Source organism: Leptonotus elevatus, chromosome 2, assembly GCF_054856555.1.
Source record: "Leptonotus elevatus isolate MCC_2025b chromosome 2, RoL_Lele_1.0, whole genome shotgun sequence".
Classification (NCBI taxonomy): domain Eukaryota; kingdom Metazoa; phylum Chordata; class Actinopteri; order Syngnathiformes; family Syngnathidae; genus Leptonotus; species Leptonotus elevatus.
In genome coordinates, this window is record NC_141240.1 from 39021163 (window position 1) to 39048048 (window position 26886).

The following is a 26886-nucleotide window of genomic DNA, read 5'->3' on the forward strand; positions in this document are numbered from 1 at the left end:
CAAACGCGTTGTGCATTTTGTTTTTTTTAACAACACTACTACATTATTTATTTCAAGCTCATTCAACTATCCAAACGCGTTGTGCATTTTGTTTTTTTTTAACAACAGCGCCTCGTTGTGGTTATACTGTCATTGCAAAATGTCTTCTTTCTCTCTTTCTTTCTTTCTTTCTTTCTTTCTATCTTTCTTTGTCTCTCTCTCTTTCTTTCTTTCTCTCTTTCTTTCTTTCTCTCTCTCTTTCTTTCTTTCTTTCTTTCTTTCTTTCTCTCTTTCTTTCCTTCTCTCTTTCTTTCTTTCTTTCTCTCTCTCTTTCTTTCTTTATTTCTTTCTGAATGGTACAAAGATCCAGCAGTCCAACTTACATGTTTTCCAAAACACATTATACATCATTAAAACAAAAGTAACAAATAAGGAGGGGGGAACATAAATAAATTACAATTCCAAATATACTCTTGTAAAAAAAAAAAAAAAAGTATTTCTGCATGAATATAAATTATCAATTGACATTTCCTATTTGTTATTAATTTAAGAGACTTAAAATATGTCGAGCACAATCAAAAATAATTTGAATAAAGGTCTTGAGTTAAGAAAGTTACATTTTTGAATGTAAAATGTTCCTAACAAAACATACAAGTTAACCATAGTTTTATTTGTTCTTAGATTCAAGAAGGGTAAAATACGTTGTGTTTCGATTCACACATAAATAGTTTTCTATATCCTTCCAAAACGCAGCACTAATGGGCCAATAAATAAAAAAAACTTTTATACTTTTCTGTACCGTTAGTTGGGTAAATATTGTGTAATATTTTATTAATATTCCCAATTCAAATAATAATAATAATAATAATAATAATAATAATAATAATAATAATAATAATAATAAAACATTGCAAAACGTTCGTCGAGCTCCACGCTTTGCGTAATGACGTACATCCTTACGTAATGACGTTTACCTTACGCCCTCGACGAGCCGAAAATGGCGGAGTATCTGGCGTCCATTTTCGGCACAGAGAAAGACAAGTAAGTTTTCTTGTCTGTTTTGTTTAATAAGGCGAGAAAAACGATTGACTCAGCAAGTACAAGTGGACTTTGCAAGCTTGAACGGTAGCTCACTTGATAGCGCTTGCTTGCAATGAAGTGGGATAGTTTAGCTGATAATAGCAAAAGGAGCTAACGAGCTAGACTGTGCTAACTCAATGAATGAAACAGGAAATCACGTCCGCAAATCTGCAGCAGCAAGGCGCTAAACTGTCTATTTTTTAAATTTCTTGCAAGAGCACATGTTGCTTCTGTCCAGTGTTTACGTTGTAGCTTTGTGTGTAATCGCTAATGAAGTGGTTACCCAAATTGGCGGCATTGTTTCGTTTGAAATCACCTCAGACAAGCTGCAGAATCATTAACATTTAACCACTTCTCACAGCCACCTCATTAAAATCGTTACTTTCATGGTACTTGTATAAGTATATAGTCACAGTCACATTACATGCATAAACAAAGTGACTGAGAGTCATTTTGTGAAAAGACCATCGCTTCGATAATAAACAATGCTAAAATGAATTTATTGAAGAATGCAAGAAAAACAAGGATTATTTTAGCATTTATTACTTAAAACACTGCCTCCGATATTTTATTCAAAACAATATGCTTATAGTTGGTCGTGAGTCATTTCATTGTTTATGCTGTTCATGTTAACATAAAATGATGACAGTGGCTCTTTTGCCGTGACCGGCAACTCTCGCGCTAGCGCTATTTTGCCGTGAACGGCTCTGCTTGTTCGTGCCTCGCTTCTTCCCTTCCCTTCTGTGTGTTTTTTCCACGAAGTTTTCATTTTGTTTTGCCACCCAAATGGGCTGTCATCAGCATTACCAGCCTAACTATAACCCACAGAGCATAGGCTAATTAGAGTTACAAGGCTTTGGTTTCACCAACTTCAAGTTTCGAGGCTCCAAAGCATTAAGCTGACAATGGCCTCATGTCGGAATGATATCTGAAAATGAATGAAATAGCAAAAAAAATCAACTCAACTTTATTTATAGAGCACGCAAGGACAGTTTAAGTGATTTGTGGATAAGAATGATATAATGAGAAATGTTTGGGGAAAAAAAGAAATTATCTGCAATGTCTACCAGATGTTGAACATGAAGTGACCGATTTGAAAGGTCATTTTTATTCTACCACCAGAACGTATGTACATTATAGTCCTTCACTCCTCCCAGGGTCAACTGTTCCTTCTATTTTAAAATTGGAGCTTGCAGACATGGAGATCGCTGCTCGAGATTGCACAACAAACCCACCTTCAGCCAGGTGAGGATGATGTCGGTGAACAGGTGCCACAAATGTTATCACCCCGTGCTGATTAGATTTCCTTTGAATTGCTCTTTTTTTTTCTTCCTGCAGACCATTTTGATACAAAACATTTACCGGAACCCTCAGAACAGTGCACAGACGGCCGACGCGTCACGCTGTAAGTGCCCAAGCAGACACGCGCACACACACCTCCTGTGATTTATGAATGTGCCAGCCACACGTGCGGTGTCGCTTGCAGCTCTACCATGTGCGTAACAGCTGCCTGCCGCACAGCACACGAGAACATAAACATCAACACGTCGTGTCTTGCGCCTTAGGTTGGAGAAACGCCCAGAACAAACATGTGGTGGGGAAAAGTACACCACTCACAGGCTAGGTTGTTAAACAGTAAACTGGACACGTGACTTTAAGACCTGTTGGATTTTTGCATCATCGGACTTCAGTCCCCCGCATTAGAAACACGCTATCTGCACCACTGGCACTTTGCCGGGTGTCACATAGCAGTAACCAAAATCTGGCGTTTTATGTTAACAAGAGAATGTTTGCTTTAAAGCCACAGAAAAGTATTGATTTACTCCAATCATATTTAAGATTTTGATTAGGGATGCACGATGATATCGGTGGCCGCTCATTATCGGCAATTATCGACCAATTTGACGTTATACAGATAAACCAGATAATAAAGCAATCCGCCGATAATAATAGACTTGCCGCGTTGTGCTTGTGGCTCAAGATGTGTCGCCCCAAAATGTTACCCTCACAGTTTTTTGTTGAATTTTTAAAACATGACTGTTTTGTTTTGGCAAACTCAAAATGAGTTACTGGTTGTCTTTGAAGCAGAGCTATCAATAAAATTCAGCTTCATGGTGCGTTACAAATGTTTCGATGTATTTGTACTTATAGTAGGACTCGAAAGTATATTTGTATTCAAGTTAATTTTGCAAACAATTATCGGCTTACTTATCGGTTATCGACATCTGCACGTTCTGAATTATTGGTTTATCGGTGTCGCTTGAAAATACCATTATCGTGCATCCCTAATTTTGATGTATGTGCCGTCGGGCTGCTTGATTATGGAAAAAAATAATAATCACGATTATTTTAGTAATAATTAACTCTTTGACTGCCAGACGTTTTCAGAAAAGGGATGCCGTCAGTGCCAGCCGATTTAAGCATTTTGACTGATCTTTCAAGGTCCACAGAAAATGTTCTGTTTGGACTATGGAAACACACTTACTACCAAATGAAAGATTGGACTTTCATCTTTCATCAGAAAAAAAAGTTTGTTTCTACCTTATTCCGTTCTTTAGTAATCAACAATAGAAAATGGTTAGTTTGACCCAATTTCGCCTGTTTTGGACCAAAATACGTAGAAATCAAGCTTTTAGTGAAACGATATTATTTCAGGCATTCTAGTGAATTTTACACTTCTTTTTGTCCATGAATGATGCCACAAACACCTAAATAGTGCTTTACTTCTATAAAACACTACCACCAAGAATGAAAAAGTGTTTTTTGATAGCAAAATACGTTTATTTACATTCAACAGTGTAACAATTTGACAACAATTTGGCAAACTATTTACAAATGTGTGCAACTGTGGTGCTATTTACAAATATGTGGATGTTTCAACGACAGTTTTTCTTTTTGTAACACTCTCCTGCGTGCAAGGAGACGCAACAGCATTTGCACAACAGATTGCCTCTTTGCGTGCTCCACTTTCTTGCAGGCCGTTTTTTCCGGGGAATAGCAAGTATATACTGCAGTGTGTGTTGCCATCAAGTCTAATATCAGGATCATGCTACGGTTTCGTTACGTCTCGCTTCCTCGTGTCCTTCAGTTGCTACACCGGGTTGTAAGAGATGTTTTGATCCATTTTATCCACTCCATTCATGGTGGCATCGTAGTCCAGAAACAGTGTCTTCTCCGTGATCAGACTGTACCCGCTCCTCCGATGAATATGCATTAGACTCGGGGTACTCTTCATTGTCCGACAAAATGTCCGCATGTGAAAGCTCCGGCGTTAGCAGCGGTAGCCGCGCTTAGCCGGTGAGGCTTACTACGTGATCATAACAGTCGCGTCAAGGCTTCCAACTTTGGCGTCAAGCTCGGAGTCATCATCATCATCATCATCAATCTGCATTGGTCGATGCCAACTCTCCATCGCCCGATCGAATGTCCGATTGTGTAGAAGTACCCGGTCGGCTATTGTGCGCGTTTTCCGGCCTTAGCAGCGCTAGCCGCGCTTAGCCGGTGAGGCTTAATACGTGATCATAACAGTCGCGTCAAGGCTTCCAACTTTGGCGTCAAGCTCGGAGTCATCATCATCGTCGACATCAATGCGCTTTTTAGTATTGATTGATGCTTTCCGTCTTTGAAAAAAATGCTCAAGCGTGAGCTGCTTGCAACCGGTTGATTGGTCAGCCATTGTGGGCTTCATCAGCCATTGTCTCCTCAACACTCTAGCTCCGCCTCACGTCTTCTACTGACGCCCACGGTGGGCGGCCCATCCAACCTTGTGCAAAGAGAGTCATCGCTGCCCTCTAGGGGCCAAAACGAGTCTTTTACTAATCAGATCTGCCTGATACTTTCAGCACAGCTGCCCAAGGCTTTCCTGCACCCGTTTTCAAAAAAAAACATAGGGGACGTCTTTTAACGTCCTCGGCGCCCTTCCCTAGGTTTATGCTAAACGTTATAAAACGTTTATGGCGGTCAAAGAGTTAAAATCACGATTATTCAAAACCATTACCTATTTTTTTGTTCAAAACAAGAAAATGTTTAAACATTTGAAAATATGAAGACAAATACAATTATTTGAAACACTATAATTATGTAAGTTCCTTTTGGACCAAATAGAATTTATAATAAAAAATATATTAATTATCTTAGCAAAAATTTGAAGTTGGGGTGCAGCATGTGCAGTATGGCTTGTGGGGTGCAAGCTAGTTTTGACAGGGGTGTGAGGTGAAAGAACTCGTGCGGGCGTGCCTCAAAACAACTAAAAAATCATATTAGGGCTGCAGCTATCGAATATTTTGGTATTCGGATATCCTACTGAAAATTCTAGCGAATCGGGTATTTGGATAGAAATAAAAAAATATATATCTATAGGCCTATATACTTTCTTGGTTAAAGAACAATTATAAATATAGAAGACAAAAAAAAAACACATTTGCATGTAATAATTAACAACCAACTGGTTTTCATTTTTAGATAATCAACTTCAGCCCGGTTTGTTAATAAGTGATCAGTAGGAACGGCAAATTAGTCCGGCTGTCAGCATCAAAGTGCAGAGTCCATCAATCCATTTTCTGAACCGCTAATCCTCACGAGGGTTGCGGGCTGTAGTAGTTACGCCTTTGAAAAGTAATCAGACGGCTCGGGCTTTTATCGCTGCTAGCTAGCGCGGCGAGCTTACCGCTTAGTGCTGGTAGCTCGCTGTTAGCTAGCAGTCGCAACAGGCGCCGTACAATACAATGTCATTATAATTCTGACTTGGCGCTCTTAACTGGAGCTTGAACGTGACTTCAGGACTTTGCGTTGCTGACGTCTGTCGCAACCAGTTTGGGGCATTTCTATTGCCGTTGCTCACAAACTCTGAATAGACGAGCACGTCGTCAGCCCTTACACCGCGAACATATGCTTCCGTAAGCAACTTCAAAATAAAAGCGCTACAATGCATTGATCTACTTATACTGCTTGGTAAGGTAAGGTTTATTTTGAAATTGGGTTTCTCTCAGCGTTAGCCCTGTGTACTGTCATGCATACTGCCGTTAGCTTGACTACGACTATCTCAGCGGGTATCCGAGGCAGAAATGATGAGGAATCGTTGCAGCCCTAGTATTAATAATAGTTTTTGTACGATTATGCACATTTTGTAATCGTGGAGGGTAGGGGTGTTAGAAAAAAATAGATTCGGCAATATATCACGATATTACAGCGCGCAATTCTCGAATCGATTCAATATGTGGCCGAATCGATTTTTAAACATCAATTTTTTATGGGAATATTCAACAAAACGTCTTACTTAGGGTTTGGATTTACACATTAAGCATGGAAGAATGTTCTATTAATGGAACATTAAGCCTTAATATTTTATTTCAGTGCTGTTCAAACATGAAACAGACTGCAACCTGAATTTTCAGATGAATAAATACATTTTCATACAAATCTTACAGTGTACATGTACAAGTTTACTGATTAGTATTTTCTAAATTTGAGTTTAAAAAAATCGCAACAATCAACTTATAGAATCGTATCGGAATTAATCCTATCGAATCGAATCGTGACCTATGAATCGTGATATGAATCGAATCGCCAGGTACTAGGCAATTCACACCCCTAGTGGAGGGTAATAATCAAAACCGTAATTGAATTTCGATTAATTGCACAGCCCTAATGTGCCGAACTTTCTTTCAGCTGTAGCTTTTTTTTGAGTGCTCAAGAAATACAGTTGAGTTGGTTAAAAGCTTATCTTTATCAGCATTCCGATTAGAAGCCTGACCTTGACACAGAACAAAAATTGGCATCTCTATGCTGTTTTTGTGTGCTCAGTCACGAGGAGCTTTAGCTTGAGCTCTTGCTGGTATCAGGACAGGAAACACGTTTTGCAGCGCAAGCCAGGAAAGGCCTTTTTGAGATAAGATGCAATTCGCTAGACCCGTTTTCCCTTCCCAGCTCCACATTTCTCATCTTTGTATGTCACAGAAGTTTACATTTTGTATTTCAGACTGTTTCCCCCTTGAACATTTACCTTTATAACCTTCAAAACTGTGCCCAAGTCTGCTGATGGTTTGCACTGTAAGTTCTTCTTTACCCTGAGGTGACCTAGGAGTGAGCCAAAAAATCGATTCTCATAAGAATCGCGATTCTCATTTAGTACGATTCAGAATCAATTTTATATGTCCCAAAATCGATTTTATTTAAATTATTTTATACTGTCTTGCCTTTGTTTTCGTGTGCCTTTATTGGGAGCGCTGTTCATGTTGTACTCAATTTGGCCACTTAGGGGCAGTGTGGTTCCACGCGGTCTAATACACTGTTAAGTTGTAGCCACATTAGAGAGTAGAAGGGAAAAGTCACGATCAAGTTATTCCAATAAAAGTTTTTTTTTTTGCAGCGTGGAGCCGTTCTTTTGAGTGATAAAAGTGCCGCGAGTAGCGCGCTAATTAGCATTAGCGAGTCAGACTGGAGTAGATCATTACAATTCCTTGCACATCTATAAATTGAAGCAAAAATCATTGTCGATTAAATCATTTTGAATCAAAAAATCGCTCATATCCGAAAATCGATTCTGAACCGAATCGCAGGCCCAAAAATCGGAATTGAATCGAATCGTGAGACATTCAAAGATTCCCACCCCTACTGAGGTCCCTCCAGCACTGACTGCACTTTTGTTGCACAATTTCTGGATCACTTTGGCGAGATTCGGAAGCCGCGTGCAGTTTCCTGTCTAAAAACGAGTTGTGCCGGTGTAGATGCACAAAATATCTTGAGACGTTAATTTTGTTGATGTTAAACTCATTTCAAATCAAAGGAGGGCCGATTCCTCGGGTTTGGCGGCCCATTGACTGCCCATGATTCATCTCTCCTTGGATGAACTGTGACTCGAACCTTAGCCAAACTTCCATGTTCTACATAGGAAGGCCTATGACTCTCTGAGCCTGTTGGTTTTGCACTCATCCGACGCTAAGCACAAATTGTCCGATCCACAGAAGCGGGTCGCTGACCCCAGATTGTGTTTGTAGTGAGTGCATGACGGACTTGACCGTGATGTTCTACATGTTTTAAAACATGGTCCCGCCAGGAGGAAGACAACCCAACGAAAAGAAAACCACACACACACACACACACACACACACACAAGGCTGTTATTTCCTGTCGCCCGGTAGATTGGCACCCTCTTCTTGATGATGTTGTATTGTCACTGCAGGTGCTGTCAGCGATGTGGAAATGCAGGAGCACTATGACGAGTTCTTTGAGGTGAGCGACCTTATGTATCCTTGCTTCTTTTCCTTTTTTTTGTTGTTGTCCTAGTGTGACGTGTCGACCAGATCTTGTCTATTTGCACATCTACATCACACAACTGCTCGGGGATGGGGGTTGGAAGAATGAGTTCATCCAATGCTGAATTTGTAAGTTTGCCAATTATACCGAAGTTAACACTCTTTTATTATACGGTCAATTTGTTCCAGCTTAGTCATTTGAATGGACTACAGTCAGTGCACGGGCCATATTTTCGTACATTTAACATTAAAAATTTAAATAAATGAGCGTTAGAAATGTGCTAAAAACTGTACAGTATACACATTTTCACTTGAAGTCTGTTATTGAACAGCTTAACCTTCTCAATGCTAGTACATTTACAGTAAGTACAGGTAGACTTGTGTGTTTATGTGCAAAGTCTGAAAACAGCTATTCTGTGCTTTACATCTCCTTTACGCACATAAACACGCACACACAGGTTTGTTTTACTACTTAGTGGGGCCGTCTCATTGACATAATGCATTTCCTAGCCCCTTACCCTAACCATCAAAAACGATTGCCTACCCCTACTCCTTCCCCTAACCTCAACCATAACCCAATTCAAACCTAAACTCTAAAACCAAGTCTTGACCCTCAAAAAGAGGTCTCAACTTGTGAAATCCCAGAATGTTGGCCCCACTATGTAACAAAAACAAGACCACACACACACCAAAATGTAATTTTGGATATATTTTTATTTGATTTTTTTTTGTGGCAAAAAAATTGTCTTTTGCTCGAGAAATTACAGTAAATGTTCACTGGCAAATCGAAGGTGAGGCCTGTAGTGCGAGATTTTCAGTCCATTACGGCACCAACCATTTCTGGGGGCATTAACAAGTCCGTGCCAAATAATGGCACCAATACTTAGTTGTCACCTTCTTCATAAGCCTTTTGTTGATGGTTTCCAGCCATGTGCAGGTCTTCAACCTTGTCCTTGACATATTTTGGCAGCTGTTTAGTCTTGCTGTAGTGTTTTCTCAATCATTTTTTGCTACACCCCTCGGAGGAAAAAGTAAATATTTCACGCGCCTCCAACTTTCTGCCGTCCCTATAAATAATATAATTTGTCTATAAGAATCATAAAGGTACACCTCGCCGTAACATTGTATCCTTATAGAAAGAATGTTAAAGGGACTAAAAAGAAATACAAATCTGCTGAACACATTTTTTATTTATTTAAATTTTTTTACATTGTTTATGCTCTTACAATGAGCTTGCCACTGCCACCTACTGTAGTGGATGTGCAATTTCACGGTGTGTTTGTGTTTTAGTGCATGTTGACCCTCTTTTACTGTCATCAATAAACAGGAGTTATATAATTGGTTAATTCGTTTGTGAGCAAACTTAAACAAATAAAACAACCTGAATAAATTCAGTCATGAGTAATTAATCCCCCAAGGATATGCAACTTATGTTTTCATCAATTAAGAATAATATCTGACCTGCATGCCAGGCGCTTTGCATGTTGTGCTTAGGCAGTTACATTTCCCAAGCATTCCAACTGCTGGAATATGAAAAACTTTGAAAAAGAGGCTTGAAACCTGGAGTCAACTCTTGTTCATGCAGGAGGTCTTCGCAGAGATGGAGGAGAAGTACGGAGAAGTGGAAGAGATGAACGTTTGCGACAACTTGGGCGACCATCTTGTCGGCAACGTCTACGTCAAGGTACTTTGTGAATTGCTACATTGTTCACTTCTCCTTATGGGATGTCGAGATCCCTTATTTTCTTCTCCAATTTGGCGCGCAGTTCCGGCGCGAAGAGGACGCGGAAAAAGCTGTCATGGACTTGAACAACCGTTGGTTCAACGCCCAGCCCGTCCACGCTGAGCTCTCACCTGTCACTGACTTCAGGGAAGCTTGCTGCCGGCAGTACGAAATGGGGTGAGGAAGGAACCACTATCAAATTCTTGGAACAGACACAAGTTTTCTGTCAAACCGGGTACATTTTGACTCCAACTTCATCTTGAATTTGGAAGAAAATCTGGATAAAATACAGTATCATTTTATCACTGGTCATAAGTGATGGCTTCATGAAGATTTGTGAGGCATTGGAAAAGAGTTGGTTAGCACAAGCTCTCCTGCGCCATCAAGTGGGCAATACATGTACTACAGACAGATCACCTTGTGCCTCAAGCTTTGACTTGAATTGCTCTGCTTAAAATGGAAGTCAACCCCAAACCATTTGATAACATGTTCTCTGCCGCCCCACTTGCCTAAATATGGTATTCTGGTTAATATTACGTGAGTGGAATATGAATTAAGCAGCAAAATCCAGCTGTTTTTATCCATCTCAAGGGGCGGCCATTTTGCCACTTGCTGTCGACTGAAGATGACATCACAGTTGCTCGGGGTTCAGGCAATGAGCAATCACAGGTCACCTGTTTTCTGAAGCTGAGCTGTGATTGGCTATTACCTGAGACCTGAGCAACATTTGATGACATCATCAGTCGGCAGCAAGGTATTAAAATGTCTGCATTTTGCTGCATGGCTCTTATTCCACAAATGTAATATTAATCAGAATGTCATGTTTAGACCGGTGATGTCACATATATCATATTATTGTCAAGAAATGTTTACGGATGACTTCCACTTTAAATGCTAGTACAAAAATAATAGATAGAATGATGGCCAGATGACATTTCTTAAAGTACCTCTGATGCTTTCCAGTTGGATATGTCTCAACAGTTTGATTTCAAGCTGATGACTGATGCCAGTTAAAACATAAAATAAACAGAAGTCAAAATTCTCACTATTTGTTTCTTAATGGCTCAAACTAAGTTTCAAAACCTACGCCTGATAGTCTTGAACTGTGCTTGAAATGTTGTAAATCTTACCACAAATTCTTAGTAAAGAAGCAGAGTGGTGTCTGTGTTTTGTTTGAGTTTTTTTTTAACTTGTCATCCTTGCAATGACTGTCCGTTCATTTTAGCCTCCAGTCCTACATTTTAACCGTCACTTGCGGAGCCCGTAATGGTCAGTTTCCTCCAAACTTGCATCTTTTCATTGTCCTGCTCGGCAACTGCGGTCTGCTGACCGCCTTTTTACTTACTGCCCCTCACATGAGATTAAAATGTGCTGGAGCCTTGCAGTTCTTTGCTCCTAAATTGGAAGGCACCTTCCGCTTGAGCTTCTTTTTCTGTGGATTTTTTTTTTTTGTACCCGTTACCTGTTAATGCAGGCATTACAGTCAATTAACTGCATGATGTATTTTATTTATTAGTAGTTCTACCTGGCAATTGATTTTCACAATAAATAGGTTGTTGATTTGGCCACTGCTCCTCCTTGTTTTATCATCTAAGCAGGGGGCTTCATTTAGACAGGGTGGCATATAGCAGCAATTAGAAATCTTCAATGGCTCTGCATTTTTCACTATATAGCAAGGGTACGTTGTCGTTGTCAAATGGAATTCTCCAACGCACAATCCGTAACCCCTCACGACTGCTCACTAATGAGCACTCGACGGATCCAGGGTGCGATGATGGTCATCTGTGACATCACTACACCTGAAGGTCTCGATTCGTGCTTTATTAAATATTTCTGGGATTACGACAAGTAATCGATTATCATATTAATCGACAACTATTTTAAATCATTCACTTCCAGCCATTTTCAGTGAAGCAATCCTCTTCGCTCTCTTTTACTGGATTTTGACTGATTTTGCAAGGCCCACAGAATATTGTGTTCTATTGCTATAAAAACATGGAACCTACCAAAAGAAAGATGTGTCTCTTCTTTCATCAGGAAAAAATGTATATTTCTATTTGTTTCCGTTTTGCAGCAATTCGATTTAGAATATAGCTACGTTTCATTATTATTGTCAAATCTGTTTAAAACTGTGGGTAAATGAGCTTTTTGCAACATGGCCCTGGTTGATCTCTTATATTTTTTGTAATAACTATATATATTTTTTGTAATTGCTTCAAGCGTTCTCTTCAGTTCAGAGGCTGCATCAAAGTCTTCTGCACGCTCTAGTGTAAAAAAACAACAACGTATAAATAAGTTTTTGGGGACCATGATATTATTTAAAATAGATCGTATGTATACGTTTTTGGGAGCAAATAATAATCGAGTAATCGTTTGGAGCCATTTTCAAATTGTCCAAATCCTCTGTTTTCAACATATCAACAGTAATTGTTCACTGATTTCTGTAGTCCTTCATGAAAGAAGATTATCTTGTGTTTAATCGAAATAATATATTACTTTGGAAAACCAAACCAGTAAACATAGTGCAACATCAACCCCCCTTTTTTTAATCACTATTTGAATAAGAAGTATGAAATGAACACCAATCACTGGTTAATAGAATCACTTTGTATTACACTTCAATGCAATCTGATTAATAGATTGAATAATCGATAGATTAATTGATACTGAAAATATTCGATAGTGGCAGCACTACGATACAGTACGACGTGCTTGATCCGACATACGCACAAACTGTCTTCCAGAGAGTGCACCCGAGGTGGCTTCTGCAACTTCATGCACCTGAAACCTATATCAAGAGAACTTCGGCGAGAGCTGTACGGACGCCGTGGAAAAAGGTTTGGGAACCCCATCCCGCGCCGCTATGCAGATCAGAGATTAATTACTCACTTTTCTCTTTGTCATTACATGATTTGCTTTTTCTCTGCCAACAGACAACCCTCGCACTCCCGGGACAGACGCGCTGGTTCTAAGGATCGGCGACGGGACCGTGAGAGACGGAGGTCGAGAGACAGAGAACGCTCGGGAAGGTTCTGAAGTCGGACGACGTAACACTCGACCAAAACCCGTCTCTAAATCCCTCACAGTAAAAAACAAAATTATTTAGACTCTTGGTGAATTATGATGTTTTTCTTTTATCCTTTTTTTAATGAACAGCTGGCCGCTTTGTCAATAAAACAGATTTGTTACTCTGCATTGTTTACTTCAGAAAATAACACTTCATTCCTTTGAAAAGGCACAAGACTGAAGTGAAGTGTGCTATGTGGGAAATAATTAAAACCAAATGTCATTTTGGAACTTGTGTGTTTGTGTGTGTGTAGAAGGGAGGCATCTCATCTTTCTGTGAGTAGTGAACAAATGGGGCTTGAAAATCTGAAGTTTCACTCAAAATCATGATTGACCCATGATTGACCCAGTCAGTGGTGTCCAATATACATTTGACTTCTTTAATGAATGAACCATTACCAACTTTAAACTTTTTTTTTTTTTATCTTTGTGGGATGCTATCTTGCAAGTCATTTTATTCATGCAGCACTTTACACAGCAAGGACTTTACAAAAAATACACAAGCATACAGTTAATCAGACACATTGAGCCATTTTCACCAGTAAAACGTTAATATTTTGTCCAGAATTTATTTGATAACTATTTTTCGTTTTTGGGTTTGGATAGCAAACTGAGCCATGATTGGTTGTTTCCTGTTTACTCAGTACAGGTGATGTCATCTTCAGTCGACAGCAAGTGGCAACATTAGTTTTTAAAAATATTAAGTGTTCATGAAAAATAGTTATCACTTTATAGAATATTATCTTCATATACTGTTAAAAATGGCTCAGTGAGTTTTGAAAATGTCTACAGACAGGCAGCTCTTTTTTTTTTTTTTTTTTTTTTTTTTAAGAGCTCAGTATTCAGACAGGCAGCTCTTAACTGAAACGGAAGTGCATTCCATATTTTTTTAAATTAAAGTTTATTTCTTCTTAGCATCCGTAATCTAATAAATGTCATCAGATTTTCCCATACGTCAAACGCCCCTTTCTGCCAATACACGGTCGACAGAGGGCGGGGACTGCTTGAGCCAATCCGGTTTCGAGAAATCTCCGTTCCTGATTGGCGGAGAGATGAAGCCCGACGCCCTTTCCGCAAACCAATCAGCGATGGCCCTGACGCTTACGCCAAAGTATACGCATCAAGTCCGCATGCTGAGACTCGGAAGCTGCAAGTCGGACGTTGCTAGCTACACAGTGTTGTCACAGCATCTCTCGTGTGCTGCACTTGTCCCGACATTTGAAATCAGTTTTGTGGGGCCACGTTTGAATAAATAGGTAAGTAAAAGTCATCGCGGTACCGTGAATGGAAACCTAATCGTGTTAAATGAAGACGTTTAAACCGTGTACTTTACTACGGCGGAAGCTGACGCAACATCACCTGCGTGTCCTTTTAAAGTTTGGGGTTGATTATTTGGCAGAAAGTAGTCTCCGGGATATTTTAGCATAACGTGTATCATTTGCTGTCGTTACCTTAGTAAAAAAAAAAAAAAAATAAAATAGCGGTTCTTTGTTTGTGGAATTTTCTCTTTTGTTAAAACTTACGAATTTATTGTTTGGAAAATTGCTTTTGTTGTGATGCAAGATTGCCACATGAGCAACACGTTTTTGTTTTTTTAAATGCTTTTATTGACACCCCATCGGCTTCATAACACGTAGAGGTCCAATGTTTTTATTTGTGACGTTGTATGTCTTTGGTCTGCATTCCGGCTATTCGCTATGATCCCCTTTGTCACATCTGTCTGGGTGGCAGCGTTGTGCTTTCTGCTGACCGTGCAGACTGAGCTGGGCCTTTTGTTTTGTTTTGTTTCCCCCACATGAAAATGACTTTACCACATATTTTTGATTATTTGGAGAGCTGATTATGCCACGGATGATTTATAATACACGGTAGCAGTATAACAATTAAGGATATTGCAAATTTACATCTGATTTAGCCTCTTTGGCGCAAGCATACAAAATAGATATCCCCGTTTAAACCGACACACATTTTAACTGCCAAACTGAGTGCTATATTCAGTTGTTCCCTGCACAGCAGATCACGTTTCCCCTTGTAACCAATGCCACTGAAGTTAGCAGCTTGGTCGCCATGAATGACATCTGTTGCTTTGAGTCAGGATGATTGTGCAAATTCACACACTTTTGCAGAATTTGTAAGGTTGGTATATCATTCTCTAAGGGACAGGCAAAACATGTATTTTTTAATGGGAATCGAATTAAACTGTAAGGCAATTCGCATCACAACAACGCAAGTAAACAAAAACAACAATAAAGGAATTCAATGGTTCAGTCATCAGTCATATTTTCACCCAAAATAGCACAGCTATAAGTAAAAATGAAAGGATGTTTGAGAGCATTAGGTAAGAATGTCAGGTAAAGCATGAAGTAATATCATTAGGATTGGAAAAAAGTAGTCATTAATTCATATATTGCATTTCAGAATGCAGGAGAACATTTTGCTGTTCTCATAATATCCAGAGAATCTTACGTATTCTATTTGAGTATGATTTTTTTCTTAAACAATTATTTCCATAATAAGTTGTGTTTACCTTGTAATGACAGCCCATTACAAAATTTACGATAGGATTATTAAAAAAAAAAAAAGTTTTAAATTGAGTCCTTGCAACAGCAGTGTCAATAACCAGTTGGGTGGGTGACTGATGCAATATTAGCTTGATGAGCATGTTCACTTTTGGTTTGACTGTGTGGGTATCATTTATCTGATGAGTCACTGACTCTCTTAAGGAGATGTATTTTTTTCCTTTCAACAATGTAAAACCATTCCAATGTGTCTTAATGGCATGTCTGTGACGCATCTTCGTCAAAAACACCCCAAGGATCAAGAATCACAGCACATTTCCCACCTTTTTTTGGGACCTTGAGTGCACCAGGAAATCATGTGCTATTTATCAGAAGCTAACGCTAACCCATGCGTCCAACAAAACTATGTAGCTTTGCTGACCTTTTGAATTCTTTGATGTCGTGTTTCAAAAAGTGTACCAGGGTTTTTCCTGTATATAAAATTCAGAGGCAGCCACCTTATTTGCTCGCCGCCTCCAGCCTGAGTAACATGATAATAGTCATATTCTTTTTGGAACTATTATTCTTATTATTGGAACATAGAATTATTATATGTTGCCTGTAAAAAAATGAAAGCAAGTCAGTTGAATTTACAGAATACATGCACGCCATGGCGCATGGTCAGGATTAGGGATGTTGGATACCACTTTTTTTCCTGACCGTAGTCACCGCTACTAATACCAAATACCGATACCACTAGTAAATAAAATTCCCCATAAATGATTTTAAAGAAAGATTATTTTCCTTAAAATTGCATGAAGTTAATGGCAACTTTGTATTCATGTAATTTCCAATTTCTTGTCCCTGATCGTAAAACGGCCAATACCTTAAAATAAGACTGGTATTGGCACCGATACCGACACCTGGTATTGGCACTGATACCGACACCTGGTATTGGCACTGATACCGACACCTGGTATTGGCACCGATACCGACACCTGGTATTGGCACCGATACCGACACCTGGTATTGGCACCGATACCGACACCTGGTATCGGTAGTCACCCATCATGGTCAGGATGATACCACCTGTGCCTCACCTTGAGCCAGGAAAAACCCTGACTTGTACTGTAGTCTTGTAGCCCAACTCCGACTGTTGCTTGAAAGTAGCTTTGGATCTTTGTCCATCGTAGTTTTCAAGTCATTGGCAGAGATACTTGGTGTGTGGGTCAGTTAAGCCGAACTGTGCCGATTTTATTCGCAACGAGTAGCTCATTAACAGATAGCTCTTTGGAAAATTAAGTTGTTGTTTATTTTCACATTTTCACACTTGATGCGTGTGAAAACCCTCTAGAGACCCAACTATTTGTATTCCAAACAATTGAAAAGTCTGATTACATAATATGTCAAGTTGAATTAAACACATGTTTAAAAAGCAAACACATGCCGAGAAAGTAAACAACAACGACGACAGTGTGTGCAGCCAACTGTGGGGAAAAAAACAGCCTGGGTTTAATCATTGTTGGCGTGACTGGACATGAATGGTTACAAAATATTTCAGTGTGCTCTTTTATTGAGCTGCCTATTTTGCCGTTCCGACCATTGCTCAATACTCCCAAATGAGAAATACATGGTCCAAGTCCTGTTTCAAATGGGCTATTTCAAAGGTTGCTCAAAATGTCAATTTTTGTTTTGACAGCACAGTTTCTTGAACACGACACAACCTAATGTGTGTGTATATACAGAAGCGTATTCCATTCACTCCTAAATTAGTCAGAAAAACTCCTGTTTTTCTGACTCATTTTTGGGGGCGAGCTTTGTTTTTTTTGAGTTTTTTTTCTTTCTGTTTTTCTGAATATTCTTTTTTTGTTTTACTGAATATTTTTTTTCTGTCAAAAAATATTCAGAAAAACAGGCTGAAAAAATTTATTCAGAAAATCAGGAGGAAAAATTACTCAGAAAAAGGGGGGGGGGAATTCAGAAAAACAGGGGGAAAATATATATAAAAAAAAGAGAAAACAATTATTTAAATAAAAAAAAGAAAGAAAAAAATATTCTGAAAAACAGAGCTGGTATTCTGTTTTTCTGAGTATTTTTTATTTATTTTTTCCTTTTGAACTCCAATTGACTTGTTGCCGACTCGCTAATAGCTGAAACGGACACTTTCCCGCATACCTCCATATGCAATAAGATAGTCATGTTTACTTACTGCCTCTCAATAAAGGAATGAATGTGTATACTGTATTGTGGTTTGTTCTCTAACCTCTGAGGAAAAACACCTTTAAAATAAATACTCTGAAAAACAGAAAAATTATAATTTTATAAAACAGGGAAAGATTATTCAGAAAAACTGAAAAAAAAATTCAGAAAAACAGAGGAAAATATCTATTTTTAAAAACAGGAAAAAAAATACTCCCAAAAAAACAGGGAAAAAATATTCAATAAAACAGAAAAAAAATACTCAAAAAAATAAAGCTGCCCCAAAAAATTAGTCGGAAAAACATTTCCAAGTGAATGCAATACGCTTCCGTATGTATATTTATCTATATTTGTTCTTTTTTTCTTTTCTTTCTTCAAAGCAAGCCATGCCGTCAGTTCCCATTTCCAAAGAGAGCCCTGTGAAAACCCCCATCTGCCCCCACACTGCCAAGCTATCTCACCAGACCAACGGTGAAGCCAAACTGCGTGAGGGTTTGGTCCCGCTTAACAAGCCTGGCACTGCACCTGCAGTGGAGGACAGTGCCGAGCCCAACGGTGGCATTCAGAGGAAATGGATCCGTCCGGACCTCCCGAGCCGCTGCAAGTGGAGCCTAGAAGCCTCACCGGCAGAATCCCCTCATGCTCAAATTCCACGGTCAGTTTGCGTCTTTTTAGACATGTGCAAAGACCCTATGAGTGTTTTCCGACAGAACATTCTTATTTAGTTGAGAATGACCAAACGAAATGTTTATGATTTTTGTTTGTTATTCTTATGATGACAGAACGCCTGCGCCGACCATTCTTCCGAACATTCTGCACAGGATCGGTGACACTCCCATGGTGCGGATCAACAAAATCCCAATCGCGTTTGGACTCAAATGTGAAATATGTGAGTCTCCGTGCACACACGTCAAGAGTTATTCGCCCATTGCGAGGTGTTTGCCACTCGTTTTTCAGTATGGCCTGAAGACTACATAATGTTTAGGAAATCTGGTGCCACTTGGCAATCATGGTGCCCTTATGAAGGTGTTCCAAATAGGTTCATCTTCAAATTTACAAATCGTTTGTAAACTATTCATTTACTTTTATAATTGGCTTTCAATGAGAAGTTTTGGGCTCACCGTTTAGCAAGTTAAATTATGCTTAAGTTTCATTTATCGGCGATCAACTAAATCTCAAGGGGATGCTTATTGTGAGGTACAAGTAACGATTATGTCAATTGTAATCACTTACTTTAAAAAAATCAAGAATTTAGTATATGATTTAAAAAAAATATTATAGAAATGCTTATGCATTAATGGTATAAAACAACTTAAAAATTAGAAATCATTTTAAAATGACATGCATACATTTCCATATCCATCTAGAAATCTTGACAACCAACAACCAAAATGTGTCAGCTATTCACAGTAAGTGCAAAATTTAAACTTCAATTAGCTGCTAATATAATTGTCAGCTGGTCATAAAAAGCGGCAGTAAATTGTGTAGAGTAAATTTTACTCTAAACTGAGTCCCACTCAAATAAAGTAAGCGTAATAATAATAATAATAATAATAATGAGCCTACAACTAAAGGTTGGGAGAACAGCGAATCGACTCCCTGAGCCACGCAGCTCCCGTGAGACCAAAAACAATGTTTTCCAAGTCCTCTTCACATAAGCAAACAGTAGGAGTGGCATAGCTCAGGTGGTAGTGTGGCAGTCTCCCACGCTGAAAAGGAACCCTGACTGTCATGACAAGTTTGCTCTATATTATTTATTTGGTCGTTACGAACATAACCATGAGATTCATTTTTCAAAAACTTTATTTGGACGTATTGTTATTTACGTCGCAACGCATTCAGTGCGTAGTGACGTAAGAATGGCGACGACACTCTGACGAGCAACGAGTTAAGCCGTAGCGTTCCTAAAGAAACAACATGCGATCGGGAGAGTCAACCTCCCCCACGCCATGCTCTCGTCATTCCAAGAGTTGTGATCGTCCCTTTAGGAACGCTACGGACACTTACCTTCCTTTCTTTATAGGCATTTCACATTGCTCGGCAGAGAGCCAGCCACCATTCTATGTCGCTATGCACTGAATGCGCTGCGACGTAAATAACAATGGCAGCGTACGTCCAAATAAAGTTTCTACAAAATGTATTAAACTGGAACTGATTTTTGAAAAATGTATTTCATAGTTACATTAGTAACAACTAAATCAATAATATAGAGCAAATTTGTCATTACAGTCAGGGTTCCTTTGAAGGTCACGAGTTCGTTCCTCAACCCTTGAGTGACTTTTATTGTTTTAGGTTTTTTTTTTTCTTCAATACTTTATTTTTACTCTCTTCCAGGTGTAAATTTTACTCTAAAGCTGAGTTTATTTGGCCCTATTTAGTCAAATTTACTGTGGTATATTATAGCTAAACCACAAAAAAATCTAAATGAGATTATCATTACTCTACATAAACAATTAGCAACCCATCTCCAAATATTAGCATGCATCCAATTAGTTTGTTCATCTCACGAGAACAAGCAAACTTAGTGACTTCACAAACGTGTTTTTTAACTGCAAATTTGAACATGGAATTACTTAACTCATTCACTCCCAGACAATTTTACTGAAGCAACCTCCTTTTCTCCCGGCTGTTTTACTGGATTTTGACTCGATTTGCAAGCCCCGCAGATTATTGTGTTCTATTGCTATAAAACATGGAACCTATCAAGAAGAAAAAGTACATTTGTATCTGTTTCTGTTTTGCAGCAATTAGCATTATAATGTAGCTAAGTTTCATCATCATTCACAAAACTGTTTAAAACACTGGGAAAGAGAGTTTGTTGCAACATGGCCCTGGTTGATCTCTTATACTCTGCTGCCACCTGCTGGCCGTTTTTTTGTAACGACTGCCATTGCTTTAAGCCACCTCTTCAGGTCAGAGACTGCATCAAAGCCTTCTGTATACTCTAGCATATAAAAACATACACATATATAAGTACGTTTTTGGGACCATGGCAATATTTAAAATATAACTTTTTTATATGTTTTTGGGAGCAAATGAGTTAACAAACAATATGTGAAGCACACAAGCGTTGCTTCTGCAGGAGTTACAAAGTTTCTGACTGCATACATGGATTGGAAGCGCTATTTTTTTTTTCTCTCTCTCTCTCAGTGGCCCAAATTAATGTAATTATTTTTGTTTCATGTTTAGTTTAATAGTAAACGTCAACTGGGAGTGGCAAACACCATTTTGAAACCTCTTTTTTGAAGAACTGCTCACTAACTGCCAAACTATATCTTGCGAAGTGAGTTGATTGAGTTGGCCATACAGCTATCGTACTCAAATTTTTTTGCTTGTAATTTAAAGCAACAAAAAAAAACATCATAAAGAAAAAGCCTTGTCAATTGTATCACAAGAAACGGTGTAATTTGGTAGCCTTAGTATACTACCAAAGTTGCTTGCGTTCTTCCTCCATCACGTGTGTAGTGGCCAAGTGTGAGTTCTTCAACGCCGGCGGCAGCATCAAAGACCGGATCAGTCTGCGTATGGTGGAGGACGCGGAGAGGGCGGGGGTCCTCAAACCGGGAGACACCATCATTGAGCCCACCTCTGGCAACACCGGTAATCGAGCACGCATGTTTGCGTTCACAAGCGCGTGCGTTGCTATGACAAAAGGTATTTTAATGAGCGGAAAGCGAGAAGCCTTGTAAACCTTGTTTGCTTGTGCCGAGGTATCGGATTGGCTCTGGCCGCGGCTGTCAAAGGCTACCGCTGCATCATCGTCATGCCAGAGAAAATGAGCATGGAGAAGGTGAGCCTTGACACTCACTTCCTCTGCACGCTTGACTTGTTCGTGAACATTCTTCAAACCCTCCGATGCAGGTGGATGTCCTGAGAGCGCTTGGAGCCGAGATCGTGCGCACACCGACCAGCGCTCGCTTTGACTCCCCCGAATCCCACGTGGGAGTTGCCTGGCGCCTGAAGAACGAGATCCCCAACTCTCACATCCTGGATCAGTACCGCAACCCGAGCAACCCTCTGGCTCACTACGACAGCACGGCGGAAGAAATTCTGGAGCAGTGCGGCGGTACAGGACCTTAAAGAAACTTCACATACAACATTTGGACAGCATGTTGGGATCCCTTGCTTGATACTTTTCTGTCTTGATAGGTAAACTGGACATGCTGGTGGCAGGAGCCGGCACAGGAGGAACCATTACAGGCATTGCCCGCAAACTAAAGGAGCGTTTCCCCAACATCAAGGCAAGAGATTTTGATAGGGTTTATTATTTACATCGCCTCGCTTATCGGGGGTCGTGTCGCGAGGGCAGCAACCTAAGCAGGGAAGCCCAGACTTCCTCTTCCTTTCCCCAGCCACTTCATCAAGCACTTGCGGGGGTGTCCCAAAGTATTCCCACACAGGTTGGGAAGACGGTCTCTCCTGGGTCGTCCTCAGGGCCGCCCCCTGGTGAGACATGCCCAGAACACCTCATCAGGTCCAAGAGGCATCCAAATAAGATACCCGAGCTACTTCATCTGGCTCCTTTTGACATGGACAAGATTGCTAAACTCATCCACTTGAAGACTCCGCCCCCCTTTTCAGACTGAGTACCGTTGTCTCATATTTGGATGTGCTGATGCTCATCCCAACCGCTTCACACTCTGCTGCAAAACATTCCACTGAGAGTTGGAGATTACAGCTTGATAATGCCAACAGAGTCACGTCGTCTGCAGAAAGCAGGGACGCCAGGGCTTTGTCTGGATGTCTGGACATGTCCAACAGCTCTTTGCCACTATTTGGACCAACTAAAGATCTTCAACTCCTTTGTTAGAAGAATGCGTAAATATGACGTGTCAGCAGTCACCGGGACAAACGTTGACATTTTGTCTGTAGATTGTTGGTGTCGACCCAGTAGGCTCTTGCCTCGCGCAGCCCGAAGAACTGAACAAGACGGATAAGACCCAGTACGAAGTGGAGGGCATCGGCTATGACTTCATTCCTACAGTCCTCGACAGATCAGTACGTTGCACCAGCCTTTTCTTCCTGTGTTTTTCTTTTGTTTGTGATAACCACTGACGTCTTGATTTGGTGTTGTCAGGTTGTTGATACCTGGTACAAGTCCAATGACGAGGAGTCCTTCAATTTGTCCCGAATGCTGATCAGGGATGAGGGCCTGCTTTGCGGTAAGCGGCTGCACCGGCCAACCAGAAACATACTTGAAGTAACAGTAAGTATTATAGCCACTATGTTATCTTAAATTGGCAGTGAAAGTATTTGTGTGTTAAACAGGAGGAAGCTCCGGCACCGCCATGGCAGCTGCCGTCAATGTTGCCAAAGAGTTGAAAGAAGGACAGCGCTGTGTGGTCATCCTCCCAGACTCTGTCCGAAATTACATGTAAGGGGCCAATTTAGAAACCATGAAGTTGGTGCTGCAATGAAGTACATCTGAATAGTCACTGACAGCAAAAAAACAAAATCTAAATTATGCCACGTAAACCATGACGTGTAAATCCACCCTATGTGTCACGTGAGGTGTGGTATTAGGACCCAAACGTAGACTCAACACAGGAGGTGGAAACAGAGTGAAGGGCTGAATTCAGATGGCCTCGAAGAAAACACTTGACGGAGAAAGCAAGGCTGTGTGCATGGAAGCAAACTTGAACCCGTGGAAGCACAGCTTGCGTGGAAGAAAGCTTGCATGGAAAAGTTGGGATGGGAAACCTCAGCGTTCTGAGAAAAACCTTGACAAAGGAACTTTGATGTATTAGGAAAAAAATGGCATTCAGTCATTCTTGCTAGAGCAATACACAACTTTATATCCCAGAAGAAAGGCTTCTATGACAAAATAAGAGTCACAAATAGGCCCTCGTGTTTAGGCCATTACAGGACCATATCAACTGCATAGTAACTTCATCACCATAAGGCATATTATAACTGACATCACCACAAGGGTTCTAGCAACTGCATTGCAACTGACAACTTCATCATCACAAAGGGGTAGCAGCTGCATAGCAACTGACAACTTTCACACCACAAGGGGCTAGCAGCTGCATAGCAACTGACAACGGCATCATCGCGGGGCTAGCAGCTGCATAGCAACTGCCAACTTCATCATCACAAGGGGCTAGCAGCTGCATAGCAACTGACAACTTTCACACCACAAGGGGCTAGCAGCTGCATAGCAACTGACAACACCATCATCGCGGGGCTAGCAGCTGCATAGCAACTGCCAACTTCATCATCACAAGGGGCTAGCAGCTGCATAGCAACTGACAACTTCCACACCACAAGGGGCTAGCAGCTGCATAGCAACTGACAACATCATCATCACGGGTCTAGCAGCTGCATAGCAACTGACAACTTCATCATCACGAGGGGCTAGCAGCTGCATAGCAACTTACATCATCACAAGGGATTAGCAGCTGCATAGCAACTGACAACTTCCACATCACAAGGGGCTAGCAGCTGCATAGCAACTGACAACGTCATTATCACGAGGGGCTAGCAGCTGCATAGCAACTGACAACTTCATCATCACGAGGGGCTAGCAGCTGCATAGCAACTGACAACTTCAGTCATAACACTGTGATTGGAGGGTGATCAGTCCTATCCCCGTGGCCCTGAACAGTATCATTAGTATAGAAAATGGATGCCTGTACCTTGCAGCATCATTTCTACTGTTATGTTTGTTAGTAATAGACCAAACTAACTTTGATTGATGGTGAACTTTGATCAAATGATTTTAACAATTCTGCCACAAGGTCCAAATTCCTGAGTGACAAATGGATGGTGCAGAAGGGCTTCCTGAGTGAGGATGAACTGATGGTGAAAAAACCCTGGTATGTTGAAAGTTGCATTTTCATCCCGAGCACATCTCAACATGCAGACCTTTCATTATGTATAAAGAACGTTCATTAACGTGTATGGTCTCTCTCTCTCTCTCGTTGGTCAGGTGGTGGAACTTAAACGTGCAAAATTTGAACCTGTCCGCACCTCTCACCGTCTTGCCGACTGTCAGCTGCCAGAAGACGATCAAAATCCTCAAAGAGAAGGGCTTTGACCAGGCACCTGTGGTGGACGAGTCAGGGTGTGTGTCACCTGGAGCACAGAAACGGCAAACGGTCGCCATGGCCAAATGCTTCATTGTGTGTTTGTGTGCGTGCGCGTAGGGTAATCCTGGGCATGGTGACTTTGGGGAACATGCTGGCTTCCATACTTGCAGGGAAGATCAAGCTGTCGGACCCGGTTAGCAAAGTGATCTACAAGCAGTTCAAACAGGTTAGACTCAATGACTACGTTTGACTGTTTTCATAGTTCCCGTCAAGTCTGTCCAATTAAGCCCAAGTTTAACTAAAAATCTCGTACGTCTGGTTTTTTTTCCCCCTTTGTGTCCTTGCATCACAATTTTAGATCCGCCTGTTGGATAATCTGGGAAAGTTGTCCCGAATTCTGGAAATGGATCACTTTGCCCTTGTGGTTCATGAGCAGATCCAATGTAAGTTGTCTAAACATGCTAGTGTGGGAAAAGTGTTTTAGATCACAAAACTTATTATCGTTCACAATTTGAAACACTTCTCAGGTGTCTTAAAGTCAACCTTAAACATTTCTTGACAATAATATGTTATACGTGACCTCACTAGTCTAAGCATGACATTCTGATTAATATTAGATTTGTGGAATATGAGTTGTGCAGCAAAATCCAGCCATTTAGCCATTGAGGGATTTAGCCACTGTGCTAAATCTAGCATGGATGCCTTTTTTCTATGTAATGAATAATGAGCATTGTTGTTAGAAAAAGTGAATGCATGTCGTGCGCAGACAGATAATGTGCTACGCTGAGGAAAAGGAAGCGACGTGATATTCATTCACATATGTCATAAGTTGAAGTAGATAGAATACATTTAGCTGTCACACAAGTTATTGCCGTTGCTAGTTTGAAAGTAGAAAAGATGCTGTATAAATGGTTTTATCTATACAGCACCTTTTTTGTATTTCATGAGTCCTGCGCTTGATTCTTTCCTCCTCTTCTACTTCTGTTTCAGACTTGGCAGACGGCTCTCCCAGTTTAAGGCACATGGTCTTTGGGGTGGTAACCGCTGTCGACCTGCTCAACTTCGTCACAGGCCGTGAGCGGCGGGAGCGGTCTTTCTCAGAGTCGACGGACGAACAGTGACTCTGAACGATGCAGTGCTTGTACAGTTCCTACGGCGTCATAATGTATGCAGACGTGTTAATTTTGTCTCAAATATGGTAAAAAAAAAAAAGAAGATGATTAAGATTTATGTGCATGTTAACGGGAGTCTTGAAAATGAAGGTTATTTTGAAATTTGTTACGCCATTCGTATAACTTGAGAGTTGTTTGAAGAAATTGGTTGTTACACTCTTAAGTATGCTTGCTGTGCAGAAAGAAAGTTGTTTGTTCTAGTAGAAAGCTTTTGGTAATATTATTGTACACAATTTGAGACTATTTATGTTTGGCAAAAGGGATTTAAGAATGAAAGTTATGTTCGGGAAACGGGATTTAAGAACGTAGACTCTTTAGATTTGTAATACATCACGATTAGACAGGCTGACATTTATTCATTTCTAGTTACAGTGCACGTGTTTGTTGCTTGTGCGTGTATGCAAAAAAATTATTTTGAGTATCGACACGAGGTCTTTATGCGTTCAACACAATGACGCTAGTTTTGTGGTGTTGGGGGAGACAATTATTTCTATTTACTCATTTTAGTGTTATTGATTTTTATGGTTTGATGGTACATTCGGTGTATGCTTTCATAAAAATAAAACAATTGTCATGCATCTTAAGCTTGCTCTGGAGGACCAAGAGTGCCCAAATAAAATGAATAAATGTGTCATGAAGTATTAGCGTATTTATTTTACCATGTATTTCAATATTTAACTCTAATGTGTCTCATCTTTTTTTTTTTTAAGTAGTTTAAATTTGTTAAGTTTTTTTCAGGCAACATTCTTCCCCCCAGTAAAGAGAAACCTCTTTTACTTTGCAGGCAGTTTCAGCTGCCACTTCACAGACTTTGTCAGAGCTGTCACACTTCCTGTGTGAGACTGAGATGTGTCTTAAAAGTAAGCAAGTATTTTTGTCTGAAAA

General features: G+C 40.2%; 2 protein-coding genes across 4 annotated transcripts; both read left to right on the forward strand.

Moving 5' to 3' along the window:
• Nucleotides 1–889: 889 nt before the first annotated feature.
• Nucleotides 890–13332, forward strand: LOC147179967 (splicing factor U2AF 35 kDa subunit-like). 2 transcript variants are annotated; one of them, XM_086069505.1, is made up of 9 exons: nt 890–1020; nt 2217–2304; nt 2398–2464; nt 8240–8289; nt 8361–8441; nt 9898–9996; nt 10079–10212; nt 12780–12872; nt 12969–13332. In XM_086069505.1, exons 1-9 carry the CDS (start codon nt 977–979, stop codon nt 13069–13071), a joined length of 759 nt encoding a protein of 252 aa, XP_085925631.1. In that variant the 5' UTR covers nt 890–976; the 3' UTR covers nt 13072–13332. The 2 variants fall into 2 exon arrangements, with proteins under 2 accessions (XP_085925631.1, XP_085925632.1); XM_086069506.1 differs by lacking the exon at nt 8361–8441.
• Nucleotides 13333–14201: 869 nt separating this feature from the next.
• cbsa (cystathionine beta-synthase a) lies at nt 14202–26632 on the forward strand. Of its 2 annotated transcripts, none has more exons than XM_086068679.1 (15): nt 14202–14357; nt 18179–18453; nt 18581–18687; nt 21264–21398; nt 21509–21588; nt 21660–21864; nt 21948–22039; nt 22671–22796; nt 22876–22960; nt 23067–23172; nt 24539–24616; nt 24730–24864; nt 24947–25055; nt 25188–25272; nt 25820–26632. In XM_086068679.1, the coding sequence occupies exons 2-15, from the start codon at nt 18185–18187 to the stop codon at nt 25948–25950; spliced, it is 1743 nt and encodes a 580-aa protein (XP_085924805.1). In that variant the 5' UTR covers nt 14202–14357; nt 18179–18184; the 3' UTR covers nt 25951–26632. The 2 variants fall into 2 exon arrangements, with proteins under 2 accessions (XP_085924805.1, XP_085924806.1); XM_086068680.1 differs by having other exon boundaries at nt 14208–14357; nt 18183–18453.
• The last annotated feature ends 254 nt before the right edge of the window (nt 26633–26886 follow it).